Below are 14,372 nucleotides of genomic sequence, written 5' to 3'. Positions count from 1 at the left end.
TGTTTCACCAGCATGTATTGTGTTCCACAAACATATTTGTGTGGTAGACGTATATACTCAGAAAGAATGAGTATTTATATCCTGTCCTTTAAGAAGGACAGGCCCAGGGGTGTCCATATACTACTTATGCGCAGCATTCTTCCTCTCCGGAGGTACCCTCACTATGGAACTTGGATTGACTCGCTCGAGTCAATTTGAGGTCGGTAGTCTGGGAAACATACGAGGGGAAGCTTGTAATTGCTTGTGGCTCGTGGGTGGCATTTGAACACCTTTGGTATTAGAGTTAATTTTTATGATTTTTAGATTAATGTTTAGTATGTTAATAAAATTTTATTTCACCCGTTAGTGAGTTAATTATTATTTTCAACAGTTATACCGTCATTTGAAGACAAATAACGCAAAGGAAAATAACTTAAATTTATTTACTATTTGAATACAGTACCTATATGCATAATATGTATGTATATCAGTTTACTATGAAGAAATTTAAGATTAATATGTGCTTCATTGATATTTTTAATAATGTATCTACAATTGTACATTAGCAATGTATACTAAATTATATCACAAATACGTACTACCACGTTACTCGACGACAGAAATAAAAAGTAAGTAGTGTATTTTGATACACATGGATTAAGCCAGACCGTAACGTACTGGATAAATATGGTATTACAGACCATGTACAAGAAGGCATTTCGCGATGGGTAGATTTCTGCATCAAAGTAACATGTCTGTTGCACTTATGTTACGTCTTCCATTGGCTTTGATGATGAGATCACCCGAGGCTTGTTCAATACGTAGTCATTTATCTTATCGCAGAGTCTTGATAACTAAATTCTATAATATTAATAAATAGTCTATCTTTGATTTTCAATTTTTATTAATACAAAGTCGACTCACTTTTATTGCAAAATGAAATGAAAAAGAATCAAAGAGAAATAGCCCGTTATAAGAGCAAAAAGTAATAATTGTTTTAATCAGGATTTTCAGGATAATTATTCCGTGTTCGTTGCTCGAACCCTGTCACGTGCCCAGGTGCTACTTGGCTGGGCGAGAGCAACGGGGAACGATGACTTCATTTCATATAATAATAACATGTCTATGCGACTGGCAATGCGTTAGCTTACTGTGCACGACGTATTTTCCACTTATGTGTGCGTGTGTGTTTAGGCAGTGGAATTGCGTCGGTTACATTTTTATCAATTATCATTTCATCTGTAATTGTTCCTTGGAACCATTTCTCACAATTTCCGGTATCGGTCGTACATATTCCATTACTGTATACAATGTCTATAATTAAATTTCCATGGAATATGTACCGGTTTAAAGTACCTCGCTATCAGACGAGAAAATTAACATGTAATCGATATAAAGTATACAAAGTATACATATATACATTGCTTAAAAATGTTTCTATTTTCGCAATGGGTGCTAGGCTTTGCCAGTCGATTTCAGGAAAATGGTACGTACATTAGAGTGTGCAAGTTGAATATCACGTTCGGGTGTCGGAGGCGTCCCGGGACGTCCTCTCTAGGGGTCCTGTTGATTTGCACCCGGGCGCATGCTTGAGAACCGTGGAGTGTTGTGTGTTGGTGAGAGTGAATAGAATCTGTCTTTTGCCAAATTCTTTTTAAAAAATATAGCTAGGTAGGCAGGTAGCATACTTTCTGGTGTGTGAATGTGTGCGAGTAGACTGTAAGTAGGTAGGGGCCGGGGCAGGCTATCACATTCTCGGATTGGGTAGGCTCGGGTAGGCTCGCGTAGGTTTCGCGTGATAGTCCTGCTACCGGGATAATTTGTAGCGTCGATTCGAAACTGGACCAGACGGAGCATGCTGTCTGCTTCCGATTTCGATTTCGATTCTTCAAATTCGGCGAACCCCAAGGGGGTCGTCGTCGCGGTCGCGGTCGGAAGGATAGGATTATCGAAACGAACGACCTGCTCGATTGCACTTGTGGTACAATCATACAGACTTGGAGTTCTGTTGGTTGTCCACAACCGAGCAGTATGAGGGTTTCAGGTGGGCGGTCCGCCGAAAAAAAGAAGAGGCCCAGCACAAACTGTGTACTCAAGAGGGCAGCAACGAATGACTCTGCATCTTCGGATGTGGAGTCATTACTATATACATATATTTTCACTGTACTCGCCTGTAGTTGTAGCAGTAGTTTGTATATTGGCCGTCATATGGGCCCAACGACCAGCAATATTGGGCAAAATCGCGGATTGAATTAGTGTTGCGGATGAGACTAAATCACGGGTTGCATTAGTCTTGTAAATTCTAAATATTGATCTTTTTAGTTGTTTAAAGAATAGTGTTGCGAATGATGAGATCGTGTTTGCATTAAGATCATTTCTTTATTTTCAGGGTAGTGTTGCGAAAATGACTGAGCGCGATTGCTTATACTTTTTATTTAAATTAAAGTCTTGTTGAATTGAACTCACAAAATTGATTGTTTCAAATAGTCGTTTTCTTTTGTTGAATTAGTGTTGCGATATAGATTGATCGGGTTTGTTTTAGTGTTGCCTGTTTAGCGCACTATTGTGGCTGCTATTTTTTACTTGTTTAGCGCCCTATTATGGCTGCTACTTTTTACTTGTTTAGCGCCCTATTGTGGCTGCTATTTTTTACTCGTTTAGCGCCCTATTATGGCTGCTACTTTTTACTTGTTTAGTGCCCTATTGTGGCTGCTATTTTTTACCTGTTTAGCGCACTATTGTGGCTGCTATTTTTTACTTGTTTAAAGCCTTATTGTGGCTGCTATTTTTTACTTGTTTAGCGCCCTATTATGGCTGCTACTTTTTACTTGTTTAGCGCCCTATTGTGGCTGCTATTTTTTACTTGTTCAGTGCCCTATTGTGGCTGCTATTTTTTACTTGTTTATCGCCCTATTGTGGCTGCTGCTTTTCTACTTTTGTTGTTATTGTATTGAATTATTATTATTGAGTATTGTGCACCAAGTGTTTACGTTGAAAATACTGTTGATAAGAATATTTATGTTACTAAACAAAATGTTCTATTTTTAATAATTCTGCAAATGTTCGTTACAATTTGTAATACACATTAAAAAATCTATGTATCGACAATGATGATAGATTTGATTAATTATTGACACATAAAAATTAAAATTAATTTGTAATTAAATTTTAATTAGACTCCGTAGAAGTGACTATTCGTTGTTAGAGTTGGTGATGTATCAATTCTTGAATCGTTATGCGTAATTTGCAAAAGCCATTGATATCAAAATAGTGTTCATTTTTGTAAATTTTTGGAATATCTCTGCGAAAATCAAAGTTTCTTCGGGACTGTTGCTGAATATGATAACTGATGAAAAACTTGCAGCTGAAAAAATATGCAAATGCAATTCGATCCTTCATATTGATATCAAATTTTCAACTAAAGTCACTCTCAATTTACTGATACTATCTCTGTACGAAAACAATTTAAATTTCGATATAGTAAGATACGATTGTTTCTTGATTTGTACTTTGACACACGAAAAAGATACAGTCATCAGTTAGTCGATAAAGTTAATTGTATAAAAAGTTAGTGTTTTTGGATTCTCCAAAATTTATTCTTGTTCGATTTTTGCACAGAGTCGTATTGAATTTTAAATTCAGTCGGTTAACAACTTTTCTAGTAAATTAATTTTTTTATTTTTTGTATACTCGATAAAAATGTCTGACACTTCCTTGTCCTTTATGCGTACTAATCCCTTCTTTTTCAGCTTTTAATCCAAAGGATTAATTTTTTGTTTCAGATTATTTACAAAAATTTTCTACACTGAATCCCTGTTTGCGAACATGAAGAGTCAACAATCTCAAGAAATTTGATTTATGTTTCTAATTGTTGTAGTTTCTGTTTCAGGAATCCTCGTGGGTTCAAATTTTAAATTATTGAATTAAAATGTCGATAAAAATGTATTGTTATGTTCTTCTATTCTTATTGTATGTTATATATGTATGTTCTCTCATATTTCTGTTCCAGAAATCATCCTAGGATTGAATTAATGCTCGCTAAATTATTATAAATTATTAACTGTCCACTGATATGATATTGTCCATTGAGTTTCTCTTTCAGGGATCATCTTGGAATCAAGCTACATGTTCATCTGAATGAATTGTTTATAATCTATAAAAATGTTTTGTCATAATCCTCCCAATTTCTGCTTCAGAAATCATCATATGAAAATTTTTCTTCACCCGAAGATCAGTATATGAAGGTATCATCATCCGCAGATTGTCATGGAGCCAAACGGGTTTAAAAAATAACTGCGTTATTCATGGGCGTAGCCAGGTTATCAATCAGGGGGGTGTGGCAATGTAATTTTTTATTATTTAAACAATTGTTATTTCTTTATTAATTGAGTATGTATCGTGGTAGTACGTTATTCATTTCACTAGAAAATGCAGTAATTTGGAGATAATGTATACAATAATTGTATAGTAGTCACTTCAGTGTACACATTTCAATACATTAGTCAGATATCATTTATGAATATAGAATGAAATAGCTCTATATAGAGAAAGTTAAATAATACAATAACATAACTAGAATAACATAAATAGAAATACGTAAGAAAATTCGCAATGGCCTATAAATAACGGTCAGCTGATAAAAATAATATTGAAATCATTAATGTGTGCAAATAAGTCTCGTCGGTATATTCGAATATAAAGTAGAAAAAACAGAAACCACACCGGTATGTTTATGATAGAGAGGAAAACGTGGTGGTGCCTTCCTGGATAGGCATGTGTAGCAGTTAGCGCAATACCACGAGACGCGACAGCACGTTTCAATCCCGGAACCAGTGTCGCGAGACACAAAGGTATCATTCGTATTTGCAAGTTCCATGAAATAGTGGAACACGTGTATTGGGAATCGCAATAAAGTATCGGTGCATAAAAAGAAGGCGTATTAAGTTATGTCACCTGTGCATCGATATGCACGCCCTAGTGAAAAACCGCGTGTTATGGAATAATTTAACACGTTGTGCATGTATGACCATTGAAAAGTGCATTGCGATTTCCAGTTATCGTGGCCGGTGTTTTCGTTGCCATTGGCAAAGAACGCATACGGTTACGTACACGGGTAGAGTAATGAGACGTACTGGCGTGTACTCACGACCACTTTAATGGAGTGTGAGCGTTAAATGCAGGGAAGGTACTACTGTGTTTCACCAGCATGTATTATGTATAAACATATTTGTATGGTAGACGTATATACTCAGAAGGAATGAGTATTTGTATTCTGTCCATTAAAAAGGGCAGGCCCAGAGTTGTCCATCTACTACTTGCGTGCAGCATTTTCTTCCTCCGGAGGTACCCTCACTATGGGACTTGGATTGACTCGCTCGAGTCAATTTGAGGTCCGTAGTCGGGGATACCTACGAGGCGAAACACGTAATTGTTTGTAGCTCGTGGGCGGCATTTGGACACCTTTGGTATTAGTGTTAATTTTTATGATTTTTAGATTAATGTTTAGTATGTTAATAAAATTTTATTTCACCCGTTAGTGTGCTAATTATTATTTTCAGCAGTTATACCGCCATTTGTAGATAAATAACGAAATTCATATAACGTAAATTTATTTACTATTTAAATACAGTACATAATATACCAGTTTACTGTGAAGTAGTTTAAGATTATTATTTGTCTTCATTGATATTTTTAAACAAACACGAATATTCGTGAAGCATCATTGACATTGAATTAGATCAGAAATACGTACTATCACGTTTCTCGAAGACAGAAATAAAAATTAAGTAGTGTCTTTTGACTGATGTATGAGACATGACAGACATGTACAAGAAGTCATTTCGCGACGGGTAGTTTTTTGCGTCAAAGCGACATAAAACATAAAACAAAGATCAGTATATGAAGGTTTGTCATCACCCGCAGATTGTTATGAAGCCGAATGGGTTTAAAAAATAACTGCTGTTCATAGGCGTAGCCAATTTATCAGTTAGGGGGAGGTAATGTAATTTTGTTCTTTCAGGAAGGGGGTGGGGGCAAAGTCCTATTTTTTTCTTCTAACGTAGTGCAAAACCGACTTTTTTCGTCCGTGGACGGAGTGGGGGGGGGCATGTGCCCATGGCGTTGTTTGAACATTAGTTTCTGCGTTCCGTTTAGTTTAAGTTGTTGAATGTAAATTGTATACATTTATGAATTATTATTAAGTTGTCATTTTGAATTATTATTATTTATTGTTAAATTATTTGTACAAGGAGAATAGATGTGCAACTTGTGATTCCATCTATCCTCCTTGGGTCTCCATTCGCAGCAACCTCCACGTGGTGAGACCTGGGCAATCATTATTTGGTATATAATTGACAACTATAATCACCTACAAGTTGACGGATTATATAGCAAATAATATGAGCTAATTGGCTGCGATCTTGCTCATTTTGATCAATTGATTCTTGTTGTTAGTTTCTGTACTGACTAGCTGCACCACCACAGACGAGGCATAACTGATAAAAAAATAGAATAAGAAAAATGATCAATTAACGGACTCCAATCATCCGCGCGCTTTTCCCAACGATCGTCCGTTCATTTATGCGATCACCTTACTATCTCCGTTCTTTTTAGAGGTATGAAAAACGTTTATTCGCAAAAGTTATTGAGTATTGACACATTTTATTAAAACAATATTATATACACCGCTCACATTCTCTGATGAAAAATATACGAGTTAAATGCGACCCGTATGTATTCCGTTACTTCCTTGCTAGTCGTCAGAGTGAGGTGCGCGCACGTGCGATGGATATGTTGTAGCAAGAGGAATTCCTAGTGATCAATTACGGACTCTCAATTATTGGGTTTCTATTGTAATTTACGAATTCACTGTTCTCATAACTTAGAGGGCAGCAAGAAATCTCTGACTGTTTGCACGATCGGTATTTCAGAACATGAGACACAAAGTCCCATAAGATGATAAGTCTATTCTATACCTCGTCTGTGATACAACATACATATACTCACTACAGTTTCGGCTAACATTCGTGCTGTTGGAATAGAGTGGAAAATTATTTTCACAGTCGGTACAATTGCGTAATGTTTACTAATGAAATAGTAGCATTTTAAAAAATACAATGTTTATTTTTCAATTAAAAAATATCACTGTTATGTCTTCCTTCGGTAATTGTACATAAAACATTTAACAAAATATTTATACTATATTTTAAACATTTTCTTCTATATCCAAAGTATCTGAGTATTTTATTGTCTCCTCCTTCTTTACGGTTTTTTCTTTATCTGTACTCTCAGTTTTTGGTTTCATTTTCGGGGAATAACTGAGACTTGATTTTTCAAAGTCTAACGTCATGATACCTAAATCGCCGCTATATCTATTTTTAGCTACCTAAGGAACACAAAATTTTCATAATCAGTAATTCCATGATGTACAGCAATTTAATAAATCGGTAACATACTTGCAAATATTTTTTGCCTCGAATACTACTCAGTCTTTTATCTTGAATAATAAGTACGTTATCTGCTTCTTGACTTGCTTTAGCGCTTCCAAAAATCGACGAAGTTGTTAATTCTTCTTCAATGCGTTCTTTTCTTGGATGTATTATCGCAGTTACGTGGCAGTTATATTTAGTAGCAAAATTTCTGAATTTTGAAATTATATCATCCTGTTTCCAGAATCTAGAACATCGTAATATTATGTTACATACAAGAGTATTGCAAAGCTCTACATGTTTCAATACCTGTCCATGTGTTTATGGTCCTCCGATGTTCCCATCATAAATTGAACATTGTCAATTATTACATGAGCTATGTCATGGACATAAGTTGCGTGTTCAACTGCCTGCAATAAAGATACTATTGGATTTTTGCTTCTTTAACAATTGGATAATACAATCTTGCGTATACCTACATCCATGACTACTTTAATACTTTGCTGACCATGAAATGTCATAAAATAAATTGGTAATTTTTCAAAGTTGTCTGCATACGAATCAAAGTGTTGAATATTTTCATCCAATGGTACTCTCGCCATTTGTTGCAACATTGTTCTTGCTAATCGAGCATTCCTTATTTCAAAACTGCCCCATAAAGTATTGACACCTTGCATCGCTAAATCCAAAGAATACTCGCTCATAAATGTTGTCTTGCCACATCCTGATAAAAGACTGTATTCAGAATTTTTACTTTGAAAATGTGCTTCAAAAATACCATATTACCTGTTGATCCTGTTAGAATTGTAAATTCTCCTCTCCTGTGACCCTTCAGTATCTTATTTAGAGCTGGATATCTTTTCCATTTCACACCTTGTACTTTGTCAGTGTTTAGTAAATCGCTGAACACTTCCTCTCTTAATTGTTGAAAGGTAGTTATACTTTTATGCCACATAGATTGTGCGTTTTGAAGAATACTCTTTAGGTCGTAACCCACATCGTTTGCTAACTTTGGTTCAGGCTGTAAATCCGTTGGCCTCACGAAATAGCATCGTTTTTCATTTAACTTTTTTGCAAATTGCCTGGCAGTATACCAACTTATTTCATCATTCCCAAACCATAAAATCAACTTCTTGAAGGATTCCATATAAGGTAATAACTGTTGAGGTAGACTTTTCAAATTGTATGGCAAACAGAGAATCAGGTTTGCTGATTTCTGTGATACCAAAGCTAGCAAGTCCTGCATCGTTCCTACAACCACAGCAGTATTATCATTTTTACTGTTCTGTTGTTTGTACTTAATACAACCACTAACCCCAATAGCAGGAACTGTTTGCTCTAGCTCCGATCCTATTGTAAGGGATTTATATCCAACAATAGAATTATTTAAACCTATTAATGGAAAGTGCAATATGTTGGATGTTTTTTCGTAAATGCATTGTAACTGGCTCATATCTTCTTGTAAAACTTCCTGCAAAATAGATTGTATTTTAGAATATTAATATACATACAAAATTTAATGCTCTACTTAATTTCTTTACCGGAAGTGAAAAATTGATGAGCAGACTTTTATATTCCTCTGTACTTAAATCTTTCATTGTGTGACAATTTTTCACCATTTGTTTCCAATCTTTATTAAAATCGTTTTCCAGCTGTAAATTTGCTTTCCATACATCAAGTTCTTTTAGTTTCTCACTTGATTTCTGTATTGAGAAAAATTTTTCAAGCACATCCCAAGACCCAGAGTATTTACATTTATCGCACATGAAAAATCCTACAATTATAGTTGTTAATCTTACATTATCATGTAGAACTATTCTTATATCTTTTCAAACCAATACATACCTGTTGTCTTATTTACATAAAGTTTGGATTCTTGTTTTGCATTGTTGCATATGAGACAATCTGATATAATACACGTATACCCATCTAATACGGGTAGACATTTTTGTTTAAATAATTGTTTCAAATTCAAGACAGATCTATTAAACATAGTCTTGTCACTTTCTTTATGAAAACACTGTTTACCAATGAAACTTGTAAATTGATGCTTTCTTTCTTGAGTGCAAATACGTGTAAATAATGTTAACCACATTTTGAAATATGAAATTAACTAATTACTTCAAATTTTCTAAATAAAAAATTATAATTATAGCATTACATTGGTGTTTTTTTTCTCATGTCACTTTCAAACAGAAAATTCTGTGATGTACATCTCTCACAAATTTATAAACAACAGATTGCAAACATTTGTACATACCGAAATTTATTACAATAAATTAAGAACACATTTACAAATATAAATTTCTATTTGCAATATTTTTTAATTTCACAACAATAATGACTAAATGTACAATTTTTTAACATTTGATAGACACGGGAGTTACATATTCTTTATGCCGTTTAGATACAGATACAAATAACCGGCTTTTATACATAGTATCAATGAAATCTAACATTATTCAATGTTTCATATTTATATTACTGACTGACATGTTTTGAATACAATGTTCTGTACATATAAAAAGTACCATAAACTGGCGAAAGTTTAAACAATTTCAATTTTTGCATTCATTGTTGATTTCATAACAACTTCGTTCGGCATACACGTGTTTTCTTGAACATGGGTAGACATCTCGTGGAGTGGAACAGCCTAGCTCTTCATTTACATTAGAGATGGCGTAAACTGCTACTTGTAAATCACGAGTGATTCGATCACATTCGTTCCCAATCGCGATGATTTTTTACAGTGATTCGTGATTTTTCATGATCGTCTCTGATTGGTCAAGAATATAACAACAGTTCTTTGCACACCTCACATAACCTGTATATTTCATATTAATTATATATAAATAAAAATACTAGTTACATCGTATAAAGTAAAGGAATAATGAGGAACAATGAAAAATAATGAATAAATTAATAATTATGAATTCTAATCAACAATGTATGTTGTGTAATTATAGCAAATCATTCTGTTATAATTTAATTTTTCCTACTGATTTTTCAAAACGCAAATATTAATGTAATTCATTTTCAAATCATATTGAGTATGTGCTTCTTTAAAGATCACGAATTAAAATCACAGTGAAAAAATTTTTTGAAAATAAAATCACGATCACAAAAATCACGACCATGATCGTGATTCTGTGATCACTGTGATAAATTATTGTTAGTGATTTTACACACCATCCCTACAATAATGGTATATATATAAAATGTTTTTTCGGGTTGTTGGATAACTAAAATTTATTTAAAATACTTTATATACCGATCTAAAATAATGGTGCCATTATTTTAAACCTTTATTGTACAGATACGTGGAGAGGAGTTGCAAGTATAAAACTTAAGTTACTTAAAAATATTTATTTATTTCATATTATATCATGTATTGTAACATTATATATCATAATAAAATAAATATGCTTTCAATTCAGAAATTTGAGGTTATTTTACATTCCGAATTATTCTGAGATATGCGCATTTCTTTTTCATTTTAGGATGCATCGCTCTTATTTGGAGGATTGTAGAATGAAATTTTAACATCTTGCCTATGGACAAAATATAACGGTAATATATATTCATACGAAATATATATCTTAAGCTTATTAAATGATTTATGATTAAATGTCAAGTAATTTTTGTTCAATACTATTATCAGGAGATTATAAGAATTATACGTCACTTAAATTACAGAATTTCTTATTCCAACACATGAATTTATAGCTTAACAAAATAATTTTTTCTACATTACCTTTCTGTAACGTCATCATTTGTATCATTGGCATCTGTTAAAATACCAATTTCATATACCACTGCTTTTATGACATATCTGTAATAACAAAGAAGTAGTTTATTCTAGGTAAATTAGTAAGTACTACATATAAGGAACAGCCGATGCTATAAAAGTTTTTGGTTTATCAAATTTTCTTACAGATTATCAGCATTAGAATCATTTATTGAATTATGAGTTACTGTTGCAATTGTACTATAGTCTTCATTAGATACAGGTATTGTTACACTTAATTGCACAGATATACAAAATAATAATAATATTGAGTAAAATACTTGAGATGTTTTAAAATTTTGTTCAATTTCACTGTTACACAACATTTTCAATACTACTTCCTATTCCCATGTGGCTATACTTTTATAGCAGACGGTCTGCTTCATTAGCACTATTCCCCCTTTCTAACTTATAGTCATAACATATGTTGTCATATACATTTTCATCTTGTTCACAAGTGAAGGTGGAAAATTTACCAAGAGAAGTCGTAGTAAACAATCTACACAAAATATTCTAAAAGCAGATGCAAGAACAGAAGGAAAGATAGAACATAATGTTTAATAATTATAAGAATATTTATTAAAAAAAGGGTGTAAAATGAATTTGTGGGCTATTAGTATTTGAAAAATAGCGAAATATTAAATTCTAACTATTTTTAGAAATAACAGTAAACAAGCATACATACAATACTATATTCCACTATAATTGTCACTTTTTTAGATAAATAATGTAATTTTACAATAGTGGATTTAATGTATGGATAAATGGAATAAGGCACATGGAATATTTTGTTGCGACATGCAATATGATATAAGCTTCCATACTTATTAAGTTAACACGTAGGTGTGAATAAAGTTCTTCGTAAGATAAGACGCACATATACGTACGCATTTTGAACGAGAATTATGTGAACATTGAAGTACTATTTTTAAATTACTAAAATAAATAAGTAATTATTTTTTAATTTATGATTACTATTTGATATTTAAACTGACAACTTCTTTGTATGATTGTATTGAATTAAAATAATTGTTAAAAATGCGTAGTTAACACTATACAGTTTCATAGTGCAATAGTTTTAATTGAACAAGTACATACATGTAAATATAATGGTTACAGTAATTTCATTTTGATATTATTTATTTATTTTGTTTTAACTGCATGTTTCGTTCGAAGAAAAAGGATATTTGAAAGCATAACATAAATGGTCCTTAGTCTTTAGGATTTCATGGAAGTAGTTCTAGTTTTATGCAATGGTGGTGTTAGTGTTGCATGTCCATTCACAATAACTCGGTATACTAAGCAATACTGAGTCTGGTTCGTCTGGTAGCAAATATTGTTATTCTACATAAAATTCAGCATTTGTGAATAATTTGTCTTTTACCATAGACGTGTTTGACTTTCAAAATGGATCCAAGATTAAATCAACTAGATCTATTAGAGATGGTAAATTAACAGCCAACTATATACATTATTAGAGTGATACCAGTAGCCATGCTATATTCCGAGTAGCGTAAGCATAAAATCATTTAGAACAAGATTTGGAAATCACCATTAAATTGCAGATTAAGAATTTGCCACTGGATAGGAGAGCAAATTTTGATAAGTGTATGAAGACTGAAGCTCTGTACAATTCTGGTCTTCCTCTTGGTTTAGGATTTGCAGCAGTGAGTTATTTTATATCCAAAAAGTATAAACTTGGAACAACGGGAACCATTATGACTACCTTTGCTGGATTATCTGGATATATTGTAGGAAAAGTAACATATTCTTTCCATTGTGTACAAAAACATTTACCTGAAATAGCAAAAATAATAGAAGATGCAAAACTTCATAGACACAGGTATTACATATTCTTTGTGATCATATACCTAACTTACATTTTCATAAAGTAATCTAGTATGAGTTCAGAAAGGCTATGGAAGGTAGTTTTGTTCAGCCAAAAGAGTTAACACAAGAATTTGTTGATAATTTGAACGAGGAACAAACCTGGAGCAATTATGACAGACATTCAAATGACGATAGTAAGTACATAAGATAAATAATCAAAAGTATTTGTAATCATTGTACACATACATGGTGGTTCGTTGATCTGTAGCATGTAAAATATCTCTAATACTTTTATTAGTAGGCTACATTGTTTTTGGTGGAATTATTTGATTCAAGAAGATGTATATTGTGATTGATAGAACACCTTTCTGAAAGTCATATCTTTTGAGATTTCAAAGCCATCTGTAGGTTTTGTTACATAAGAAGCTGGCAAATGTGTAATTTTTTACTTTCAATGAAATTTCAAGGCTATAAAAGTATAGCTTCCTGAATTTGTCATACAGTGCTCTATAATACTATGTAGAAAAATGAGTCTTGTGTAATAAAAAATGCATCACTCTTTCGAATTTAATAACACCAACAAAGACAATTTACCCTACTCCTAAAAGCAGCAGAGATATTTTACTTGCAATAGATACGCAAGCCCTACTTTGTTCACTAAATTTGTTTTAAGGTAATCAATTCATCGATACAAGTTACAATAGCTATAACGAGGAACTTGCCACAGAGAAACCAATTAACTTAAAAGAACGTATAACTTACGATGATTTACGACGACAGAGTAGAGCAATGTTGAATGAAGGACGACAAAGGTACGAATTAATTCGAGCATTTAAACGAAGCTAGAAAAGCACGAATCAATTAAACTTGATGTCATTACATGAAACTATATAATTTATATCAAATTCTATAATATAAAATATGATTTTTAGTTATAGGCCTATGGCTCGAGAGAGACCAAAGCAAAATAATGAATTTATGGAAGATACGACTTTCGTTCCCGAAAATAAAGAAGAAAATGTTTGGAGTTAAAGGTGATGGCAACGCGTGTTTGGTAGCTATAGATGTTTACAGTATTTCGATATGATGTACATATACAATGCACTACATTATAAAAAATAAATCTTAAACATAAAGCGATATTTTTTAAAATGCATTTGGGACACTGTGCTTCAGTGGCTCTTTCCGATCGATCGTGCTTTGTTCGTGTATAGGTTGTAAGAATTATTGGAGCACTGTGTACGCTCATCTCTGAAGTGCACAATATATCTGTGACATAGAGCGATGCATAAGAAGTATAAAGAAATAAAATATTTATTTTGAAAATTAGAATATACTATACATCTATA

At 32.8% G+C, this 14,372-nt stretch overlaps 3 protein-coding genes across 3 annotated transcripts; 1 reads left to right on the top strand and 2 right to left on the bottom strand.

Moving 5' to 3' along the window:
* Positions 1 to 7,183: 7,183 nt before the first annotated feature.
* LOC107191502 (twinkle protein, mitochondrial) lies at positions 7,184 to 9,399 on the bottom strand. The gene is made up of 7 exons (XM_015580568.1): positions 9,252 to 9,399; positions 8,948 to 9,180; positions 8,193 to 8,877; positions 7,886 to 8,130; positions 7,716 to 7,816; positions 7,434 to 7,653; positions 7,184 to 7,363 (listed from the first exon to the last, which is right to left on the bottom strand). The coding sequence occupies exons 1-7, from the start codon at positions 9,397 to 9,399 to the stop codon at positions 7,184 to 7,186; spliced, it is 1,812 nt and encodes a 603-aa protein (XP_015436054.1).
* Positions 9,400 to 10,827: 1,428 nt separating this feature from the next.
* Positions 10,828 to 11,519, bottom strand: LOC107193305. The gene is made up of 3 exons (XM_015582710.1): positions 11,341 to 11,519; positions 11,161 to 11,238; positions 10,828 to 10,957 (listed from the first exon to the last, which is right to left on the bottom strand). Exons 1-3 carry the CDS (start codon positions 11,517 to 11,519, stop codon positions 10,903 to 10,905), a joined length of 312 nt encoding a protein of 103 aa, XP_015438196.1. The 3' UTR covers positions 10,828 to 10,902.
* Positions 11,520 to 12,566: 1,047 nt separating this feature from the next.
* On the top strand, positions 12,567 to 14,069 carry LOC107193304. The gene is made up of 5 exons (XM_015582709.1): positions 12,567 to 12,639; positions 12,759 to 13,036; positions 13,105 to 13,217; positions 13,697 to 13,835; positions 13,956 to 14,069. The coding sequence occupies exons 1-5, from the start codon at positions 12,601 to 12,603 to the stop codon at positions 14,053 to 14,055; spliced, it is 669 nt and encodes a 222-aa protein (XP_015438195.1). The 5' UTR covers positions 12,567 to 12,600; the 3' UTR covers positions 14,056 to 14,069.
* The last annotated feature ends 303 nt before the right edge of the window (positions 14,070 to 14,372 follow it).

Source organism: Dufourea novaeangliae, unplaced genomic scaffold, assembly GCF_001272555.1.
Source record: "Dufourea novaeangliae isolate 0120121106 unplaced genomic scaffold, ASM127255v1 scaffold7, whole genome shotgun sequence".
In the NCBI taxonomy this organism is placed as follows: Eukaryota; Metazoa; Arthropoda; class Insecta; order Hymenoptera; family Halictidae; genus Dufourea; species Dufourea novaeangliae.
Note: the sequence above shows the minus strand (reverse complement) of the source record. Positions and strands in the feature narration are given on the sequence as shown.

Bases quoted from the DNA above. Each gene is read 5' to 3' on its own strand.
- LOC107193305 (XM_015582710.1), bottom strand. From the start codon at position 11,519: ATGTTGTGTAACAGTGAAATTGAACAAAATTTTAAAACATCTCAAGTA. The intron at 11,239-11,340 runs GTAAGAAAATTT...TTGTTATTACAG, and splicing joins GATTCTAATGCTGATAATCT to ATATGTCATAAAAGCAGTGG. The intron at 10,958-11,160 runs GTAATGTAGAAA...TTTTGTCCATAG, and splicing joins AATGATGACGTTACAGAAAG to GCAAGATGTTAAAATTTCAT.
- LOC107191502 (XM_015580568.1), bottom strand. From the start codon at position 9,399: ATGTTTAATAGATCTGTCTTGAATTTGAAACAATTATTTAAACAAAAA. The intron at 8,878-8,947 runs GTAAAGAAATTA...TCTATTTTGCAG, and splicing joins TCATCAATTTTTCACTTCCG to GAAGTTTTACAAGAAGATAT. The intron at 7,654-7,715 runs GTATTGAAACAT...ACGATGTTCTAG, and splicing joins GACCATAAACACATGGACAG to ATTCTGGAAACAGGATGATA.
- LOC107193304 (XM_015582709.1), top strand. From the start codon at position 12,601: ATGGATCCAAGATTAAATCAACTAGATCTATTAGAGATG. The intron at 12,640-12,758 runs GTAAATTAACAG...ATTAAATTGCAG, and splicing joins AACTAGATCTATTAGAGATG to ATTAAGAATTTGCCACTGGA. The intron at 13,218-13,696 runs GTAAGTACATAA...ATTTGTTTTAAG, and splicing joins CAGACATTCAAATGACGATA to GTAATCAATTCATCGATACA.